Below are 10,000 nucleotides of genomic sequence, written 5' to 3' on the forward strand. Positions count from 1 at the left end.
ATTATTTTCTTAAACCTGTACTGGTTTCAGTATTTAAGCAAAAATTCAATTATAATATATGAGGATGGTTAATACAGTAGTTTACTGTATCTTAAAGATAATAAAAACATAAATAAATGAATAAAAAAAAAAATGGTCTGGCCCTCGACAATGTTCTTTTTTTTAAATTTTGGCCCTCTGTGAATTTGAGTTTGACACCCCTGCTCTACAAGAACAGTCTGGAGCTACTGACTCACAACCTTCACGTAAGTTATGTTTTATTGTCGTTTCTCTGATTTGTTTACGTTTACCAGACGCGATGCAACACGGCAAATACAGCATAATCAGTAATCATGTCTCCACCGGACGCAACAAATGACATGATATTTATTGTTTTGGTGACTCTTGAGGTTTTCGGCCAATCACTGTGCACGGGATATCTGGCCAATCAGAGCACACCTCGCTTTTTTAGAACGATGAGCTTTGTACGAATCGAGGCGGGGCTTAGAAGAGCAACAATAAATGCGCAGTACGTGGGAAATAATGCGTTTGCGTTACACCAAACATACAAATCAATTATTTTTCGCAGGTGCAGTACCCATTCAACCGCTAGCTGTCCGAGTACAACTACTGGATACAGCCTTATTTTTCAGTTATGTAAACGTAACATGATTCCTAAATATGTTATTTTTCTCAAACTTGCGCACAGCGCGTTTAACGAGGATCAGCTCTGGAGACTGACCTGCAGCGAATCTGGCCTCCTGCTCTCCTTCGGACAGATGCGAGTACGAGGTGAGGTGAGACTCGAGGGCGCTCGGCGTGTCGGTGGGCTTGCACCAGCCCTTCCACTCGATCAGGTGAGCCACGCGGCCCTGCGCCATCGCCGTGGGCTTCGTCACATGATCTTTGACCACCTGTGAGAAACCTGAACACACACACGCGGAGGGGTCAGTGACCCGAACGCTGCATAAAACATGAGGAATAATCCAGGTCATGCTGTCAATCGGTGCGATACAAAGGAGTCGGCACGTGCAATGAAAGCATGCGTGCGTGTGTTTACAATAAAGATCGAGTGAGCTGTGATATCTTCTATTCACAGTGTGTGTGTGTGTGTGTGTGTGTGTGAGGGTCAGGTTTTGTGATCTTTATGCAGACAAATTGACCTGTGAACAATACAGCATCTCAGTGTCTCCGCTTCTAGTTCAAATCTATTGTTATGCGCCGTAACTTTTATTACACGGCCATTAATTTACCACGTTAACTATTGAGAAGGTTTTTTGGGAACGGGAACATAAGCTATGACTTTTGGCTAACATTAACACCAATATGCATGAAATTCATGCATTTTAACGGCTGGCAATATACATATAAACTATATACATATTTGACTGTTGGTTAACAGTAATCGGTATTAAAATACTGACAAAAAAAGGGCATATCTTACAACACGAGTCTAAAATAAAACAAATGGCTGTTGGTTGACGTGAGAGTCAACCAGCATTGAATTACTGTTAAATAGTGACCTTTTAAAAATGCGTTAACTATTGAGCTTGAGCTAAATGGATATTCGACTTCTGGCTGACTTTAACGTTAATCTGCATTTCATCTGCCGTAGAGGTTGTAAAAAGATGCATCACCTACAACGGCAGCCTAAAGAAATAACTCAACGGATGTTTGAATATTGATTAACTAACAATCGTCATTACTTATTAAAAAGATGCATCGCCTGCAGCAGCGGTTTAAAACAAACTAAATGGATATTTGACGAATCAGCATTTAATGACTGTCCTAAATGTTGACAAGATGATAAAAAGCTCAGTCACTTACAAAAGCAGCTTAAAATGAACTTTGGTTAACATTTACAGGAATCTAAATCTAAATTTCACCCAGAAACCGCAAGAAACACGTCCATTTAAAAAAAACAAGTTTAATTTAGTTTTGGAGGCTGTGCAAATGATTTACATTGACAAACATCGTTAAAAATTCGTTGAAGAAAACATGCACAGATATGCATAAATATGCATAGGATCACAATTAGTCATGAAAGCGGTGAAAGTGTTTACCGTGAAGAGAAGATCTGGCCAGCGCTGCGATCTCTTGAATGGTGAGAGCTCGTCTGGATTTAGGTAACATGTCTCCGCCGTCCTCAACATTTACCTGAGAGCAGAAGAAACAACACTGAGACCAAGCTTTAAAAAGACGAGCTTCATTTCAAAGGGTTTCGTTTCAAACAAAAGCAAAAAAATATATTTTCTGCATTTTTTCTCTTTTCTGGTTTGCATCCTAATCTCTAATAAACCTGGCATAGTGCTTTATGAATATTGTTGTCTGTGATGTTGCTTTGGATAAAAGCCCCTGCTAAATGCATAAAAGTCTTGGTTGGATTTAAATGTATCAACATCCAACAATATAATAGATGCTGAAATTAGTGCTGTCAAACAAATAAGCACATCCACAATTAATGCTTGTTTATGTGTGTGTATACTGTGCATATTTACGTAAATTAAAAAAATGGAAAATTTGTATATTTGATATTAATATTAATTGTCTGTATTAATGTATACATAATACATAAACACAGTTGTTTTTGTTTACATTATGTTCACCATTTTTTAATATTTTTTTTTTTAAATTACAGCACTATAAATATAATTATAAATACAAGCAATTTATTCATTCATCATTTAATTCATCTTAATTAAAAAAAAAAAAAAAAACGTTTTAAAAACTCTAAACTCTCAGTGAGACACTAGTAGAAATTTATATATTATATTTTTATATATATTTATATATATATAAAAAAAAAAAAAAAGTATATATATATATAGCTCATGAAGCTTTTTGCTTTGGAAACTAGAAGAAACATTTGACTTGAATTTCAGTTCAAATTTATTTGGTTTCATTACAAGTAACAAAAGTCTTATGGTTTTAGTTAAGTCTAATAACCCTGTATTTCCCCTCAGGTCTCAGGGATGGTCTAGTCCGGTGCATCTGTGAGATTTTCTGGTACAACAGGTGCATCTGATCACTTAGTAAAGCACCAACTCATTCACAAACTCAACACACATGATTGTCTCAAATTCTGCTCTTAAACAATCAAACTTCAAGACTTAGCGATGTGAAACCTCTAATACAGAGCAGCAGTACTTGATATTTCATCAAAATGAAATTAAGCCTAAAATGGCCTAAAATTAAGGATCTCTCAAGAGCAAAGGTGCATTTCTAGACCTTCGTGTCTCATCAGACTGTACAGCAGTTACTCTGTGTGTGTGTGTGTGTGTGTGTGTGTGTGTGTGCGTGTGTGTGTGTGTGTGTGTGTGTGTGTGTGTGTGTGTGTGTAAGATCACATGTGTTTCTGTGTCTTTAGTAACGGCAGGGGACACATGTGACACATGCACCTGGCGTGTTTGAACCTCTCCGGAGTGTGTATGAGTTTAATCACGAGGGTAAACGCATTAGAAGACGCGTCATGGCACAGGTAGTGGAGCGCGCGGCAAAATAACAACAGATACGCATTTAAAATAAAAAAGAACACATACGCTGTCCCCGAGAGCTCTCGACATACACACTGACAATTCACTACATGAGCTGGAGGAAATAACAGCATTACAGTCTGCTGGCGTTCTCACACACACACACACACACACACACACACACACACACACACACACACACACACACAGAGAGTGTTGCCTACTGCCCTACTGAACACTGAGATCCAGTCCCTGAAGAGCTCAAGCCCAGGAGAACGCTGCAGATTTAATGAGTCTGATACAGAAGCTTTGCCATTTTACAGTCGTCTCGTTTAATAAAAACTACAGCTGATGACCTCAACCGAACAATGACCACAGCCTAGACACTCACTGAAGAATAGAGGAATTCATTACACTAGAAAACAGTACTACTATTTTCTCCATGTAAGCTGGTGTAGAGTAGAATAAAATAAAGTTGGGCTGAATAGAATAGAATAATTTGTTACAGTAGAAAACAGCATGCCAGCCTACATAGAGAAAATAGAACTAGAGTAGAATAAAATAAAGCTGGGCTGAATAGAATAGAATAGAATAGAATAGAATAATTCGTTACAGTAGAAAACAGCATGCCAGCCTACATGGAGAAAATAGTAGTAGAGTAGAATAAAATAAATTTCGGCTGAATAGAATAGAGTAGAATAGAATAGAATAATTTGTTACAGTAGAAAACAGCATGCCAGCCTACATGGAGAAAATACTAGTTGAGTAGAATAAAATAAAGCTGGGCTGAATAGAATAGAATAGAATAGAATAGAATAGAATAGAATAGAATAGAATAATTCGTTACAGTAGAAAACAGCATGTCAGCCTACATGGAGAAAATAGTAGTAGAGTAGAATAAAATAAAGTTGGGCTGAATAGAATAGAGTAGAATAGAATAGAATAATTTGTTACAGTAGAAAACAGCATGCCAGCCTACATGGAGAAAATAGTAGTAGAGTAGAATAAAATAAAGCTGAGCTGAATAAAATAGAATAGAATAGAATAGAATAGAATAGAATAGAATAGAATAGAATAGAATAATTTGTTACAGTAGAAAACAGCATGCCAGCCTACATGGAGAAAATAGTAGTAGAGTAGAATAAAATAAAGTTCGGCTGAATAGAATAGAATAGAATAGAATAGAATAGAATAGAATAGAATAGAATGACAGTGCAGTGAAAAGAAAGTAAAATAATAGAATAGTTATAGGACAGCAGAAAATAAAAGTCTAGAATAGGAGAATAGATGAGAGCAGTTGAGTATAATAGAACAGCGGAACAGAATAGAAGCAGAACTACACTGCAGTAGAACAGAACATGCCAATCTAGCCTATATGGAGAAACTAGCAGTGGAATGGAATAAACCAGAGCTGAACAGAATAAAATGTCTGCAGTGCAGTAGAACATAAATGAATAGTCTATAATAATGGAGACTATATGAGTAGAATAGATTAAAATAGAACATAGCTGAAAGTAATAAACCAAATGATTGAGAATACAATAAAATAGCGCAGATTAGAAGAACCTCAATGCAGTGGAATAGAAATTAAAGAGACTAGAATGTAATAAAACCTTATATAACCTATATAAAAACTAATAATAATAGAAGTACTATAGAGCTGTAACAGAAAAATAAAAGACAGCACAGTAGAGTAGAACAGAATAGAAAATAAGGTAAATAATTCTTTACAAACAACAATTCTTTGCAGTAAATTAAAAACAACATGACTTCAGTCCATCTCATCTAGACTGTACAGTAGAAAGGAATATAAACAATAGACCAGATTAGCCTAGATGACTAAAAAGATCAGAAGGATTTCCACGCTGCTAGAATAAAATTACAGTAGAATCAAAGAGAATAGAAAACAATACACAGAACAGAACATGAGAATAGAACAGATCAAAGTAGGTTAGACCGTTTAAAGCAGACCGCACAAATCACAACACACTACTCTACTCTAGTCTTGATTTCTCTATTTGCATGCAAACCAACCCACTGAACGCACACACACACACACACACACACACACACACACACACACACACACACACACACACAGATCCACAGGTTTTATAACAGCTAACAGACAGTAATGAAACATGAGCCTCATCTGTCCGTCTGTCTGTGCGGCACACACACACACACACACACACACACACACACCTCATCATCAGAGCAACAGACAGCGATCGACGGCATTCCCAAACACACACACACACACACACACACACACGATACCGGCTCTCCGCTCGCTCCACACAGGAACAAAAGCTTCTCCATGGAGTCGGTCGTCAGCGACATGCCACGTCGAGCTCACACCCCGTTATTCCGCTGGAACTTGGAGGGAAATGAGCATTTCTATAGCAACCAGTCACCATGGAACGATTTCTCCAAGGATACGGCGGCTGGATGACGTCACATGCAGCACGTTTGATCAGGGTTACTGCCTCTCTCACACACACACACACACACACACACACACACACACACACACACACACACACATACACACACACTAACACACACACACACACTAACACACATACACACACACTAACACACACACACACACACACACACACACACACTAACACACATACACACACACTAACACACACACACACACACTAACACACACACACACACACACACACACACACACACACACACACACACACTCTCTGAGATGTGCCCGTGTTGCAGTGTTTATATTTCATATAGAAACATATTTATATCACTACTAATTTGTTATAACAGCTGCAATTTTTTTTTAATTATTTTTTGATTGTTTTTGCACGTTATATAATATTTTAATCTTTATATATTTTATTTAGCACTTTAAAAATTTTTGCCGTGTTTATTTTTACAACTTAATTTCACATTTCAGTTTATTTTAGCACACACTAAACACGCCCCGAAATTAAACGCGTTTCCTTGGCAACTAGCCAAAATATTTTACTTATTTAATTTTTTTCATATTTCTCATTCAGCTGACGTTTACTGCACTTTTTTAATGTTCACGCTCGTGGCCCAGATCTAGCGGGATGCGGATCTGACGAGTCGAACGAAACGAGGTCCAAGCGACGGAGAAGTTGGCGGCGAAACGTGAAAAGTCGTCCGGTGGATTTTCTCACCGTTGCGAGGTTGTTAAACGACCAGAAACACATTAGCGTCACGTCGAAAAACCACATCAATGACTCATCACTCAGAACGACTCGAGAGTGTTTGGAAGACGAACGTTTAACGAAACTCGGGGCGAGGAACCGAATCTGGCGCGATTGGCCCGCTAACGACTCGCACGATGGGGTTAATTAGGTCATTATCGAGCCTGAGACAATCCTGAGAAAATCCAGCGTTTCGCTTTCTTCAGGCCACAAGCGAGGACGTCTTGAAGATGCGACGGTATGTGAATGTAGGCTTCGTCGACCGTATAATGATGACAGAAATAGCTGGTGAACGGCAGGCCTTGGAGCGAGACCGGAGCGGGATCCGTGGCCCACTTTCTAATAACACGGGCCTCCGAGGGGTTTAGGAGTCAAACTGAAGAGTTTTTGGGACTCTGCGAAATTAATACCTAAAGCCGTCAAAAAACAAACCCATATAACCCCAAATTAAAAATCAATAGCGTCTCAAAATCTTCTACTTAGTTAAACAGACGTGCAGTTTGATTTAAATACTCAAGGTGTTTGTTTTTTTATCTCATATTTACATAAGTGCCGTCAAGATTAATGGCATCCAAAATAAAAAAAGAATTGTTTGCATAGCATGTGTGCGCTCTGTGAAATATTTATTATGAATATATAAATACACATGCAAACATTTTAATAAAAAATACAATTAATATAATAATAAATACATATATATATATATATATATATATATATATATATATATATATATATATATATATATATATATATATATATATATAAATGTATATATAAATAAATAAATATAAATAAAGAAATATATATATTTATATATTTATTATATATATCTAAGCATAGTATTTTCTGAAATATATACGCATGCATTTGTGTGTATTTATACGTATAACAAACAAACAGCACACATATTATGCAAATGAAAATTTAAAAGATTGCCTTCAAAAATACATTTTTGCATTATATATATGTGAGTGTCCGTGTATATTTATATATATATTTTGTACAGTAAATATTTACAATAATAATAACGATATATATTTTTTTAAAAACATAAAATTGTTCTAAAGTATTTGGGTATTTGTGGGGATAAATAATAAACACACACATTATGCAAATGAAAATAATAAATTAATAATAAATAAATAAAGTTTGTTTACATAATGTGTAGGGTGTATGTTTATTGAGTATAAAAATACAGACACATGAATATATATATAATTTTTTAAGTTTAAATACATTTATAAATAACGTAAATTAAATTAATATAAATATGCATTGTGTAAAAAAATGTGTGTGTGTGTATGTATATATATATATATATATATAGTAAAATGCTACATTAATAAATTAAATTCATAAATAATACAAATGAAAAAAATAAATAAAATAAATTTAAAAAAATAAAAATAAATATATATATATATATATATATATATATATATATATATATATATATATATATAAAAATGTTATATATACATTAAATATATTTTAAACATTTTTATTTAATATATACATTCATGTGTGCACTTTAATAAATATACACAGTATACACGCATATGGATGATCGATTTAATTTATTATTTATAAATATATTTAACGTATCAACATCAATTTTATATTTTACGATGGATTAATTTAGTTCAGTTCATGTCTATTTGTATACCGCATTTGCGACAAATCATGGCAAAGCAGCTTTACAGGAAGTGAAGTTTCTATGATATTTTGAAATATATTGTAGAAACGTAATGCATTTCACTTCTTAGCATTTGGCTTTAAACTTTTTTCCTTTTTCTCATGATTTGATGAGCTTCTCCAGCATTTTCATCTCAAAATGGTTTTATTTCTTATTATTGCTTGGCCCTAATCCTCTTCCGTTCATATGGCGGCGTTAACGAATAGCTGATGTTTATTTTTTGGGTGAGCTGTGCCTTTAAGACGGTTTCAGGAGCCGCAGAGGCGCCGCGAGAGAAGAGGAAGGGAACGCTGTGAAGTAAAAATGGACATGGAACAGATTGAGAGGAAACTCTGGCACCTTGAGGAAACGGTCCGAGCGCCCAAATGTCGCGCCCAGGCCGTGCGCCAAACTGGTCCGTGTGTTGCCCAGAAGAGCCAGGTCAGAGCAGGAACTCCTCGGGCTCCAGTCCACACGCAAGCGGTCCCCTGCCACTGTGTGAGGAGAGAGAGAGACTCACTACTGCCCCCGCTGGCCTGGAGACACACACTAGAGTCACCCAGCATCCTACACAACGGATATATTATCGACCTAAACGATCATGATAAATATTACACTTATAACACAATATATTCGCGTTGTTGAATAATAACACTTTATATTTACTTGCATAAATATAGATAAATACACAGAAAATAATATAGATTTTTGATGGAGTTAAAAACAAAATTGATCTTTCTTCTACGACACGAAAATATACAATAAAAATCTGCACTCAGTGTAACATTATTAGATTAATATTATTCAAAATATTTCCATATAATTAAATATTACTATATTATAATTTTAAGTATTTCCATATGATATATTATAAAATAAATCAAAATGTATTATATAAATAAGATATAATAAATAACATTAACACTTATTACAACATGTTTTGTTAAATTATTAAATTATTATACTCATATTATAATTTTATCTATGTGAAAAAAATTATAATTATAATTTATATATATATATATATATATATATATATATATATATATATATATATATATATATTTTTTTTTTTTTAAATATACATTTTATTATTAAAATAAGTAATTAAATGTATTATTTTTAAAATATTAATTATAATTATTAATATGTATATGTGCATTAAAAAGTTAGAGAATTATGCATGCATGTACATATAAAATTAAAATGAGATTTTAGACAATTATTTTTTCTACTATTTATTTTTATTATTAATTATTATTTCATTAAAGTATTTTGCTATAGTAGATATTACACTTTTACTGCTTCCTAATAACAGTGAGAGGTAAATGAAGCGTTTACTGAGCATATAATAACTGTATTTTACTGTATTTTTGGCCATAGCCTCTAAAAATGAACTCTTGGAAACGAATGGACTCGAATCTAAAGCTGACTTCAGGTCAGCAGAAAGCTTTGCTTTTGATTTATGACTGAATCTTCATCTGACCGGTGAGAATCAGGCTCATCAGACGTGTTTCTCTGAAGCTCTCATGCATCATCATGCAGACAAGATGCAACAAAAACACACAGCTTTCTCTGAACATCTCTGACACGCAAAAACTCCACCTGAGTGAAAAAAGACCAGCATTCGTTCATAAATGACCGAGTCTTTTCTTTCACTTCAT

The 10,000-nt window shown here is 34.6% G+C and overlaps 1 protein-coding gene across 5 annotated transcripts in view; it reads right to left on the minus strand.

Moving 5' to 3' along the window:
- The window catches only part of zgc:165508 (uncharacterized protein LOC100101652 homolog), a 26,362-nt gene that overhangs the window by 8,823 nt on the left and 7,539 nt on the right, over positions 1-10,000 (minus strand). For 2 of the 5 annotated variants that reach the window (XM_043230468.1, XM_043230463.1), the window contains exons 2-4: positions 8,697-8,830; positions 2,043-2,136; positions 722-904 (exon numbers count right to left, since the gene is read on the minus strand). In XM_043230468.1, the coding sequence (XP_043086403.1) occupies positions 722-904; positions 2,043-2,112 (253 nt within the window). In that variant the 5' untranslated portion in view covers positions 2,113-2,136; positions 8,697-8,830. Of the gene's footprint in view, positions 1-721; positions 905-2,042; positions 2,137-5,732; positions 5,904-8,696; positions 8,831-10,000 lie in introns of those variants that run through there. The other 3 variants (XM_043230465.1, XM_043230467.1, XM_043230464.1) reach the window with 2 other exon arrangements.

This window comes from Puntigrus tetrazona, unplaced genomic scaffold (assembly GCF_018831695.1).
Source record: "Puntigrus tetrazona isolate hp1 unplaced genomic scaffold, ASM1883169v1 S000000151, whole genome shotgun sequence".
Taxonomy (NCBI): domain Eukaryota; kingdom Metazoa; phylum Chordata; class Actinopteri; order Cypriniformes; family Cyprinidae; genus Puntigrus; species Puntigrus tetrazona.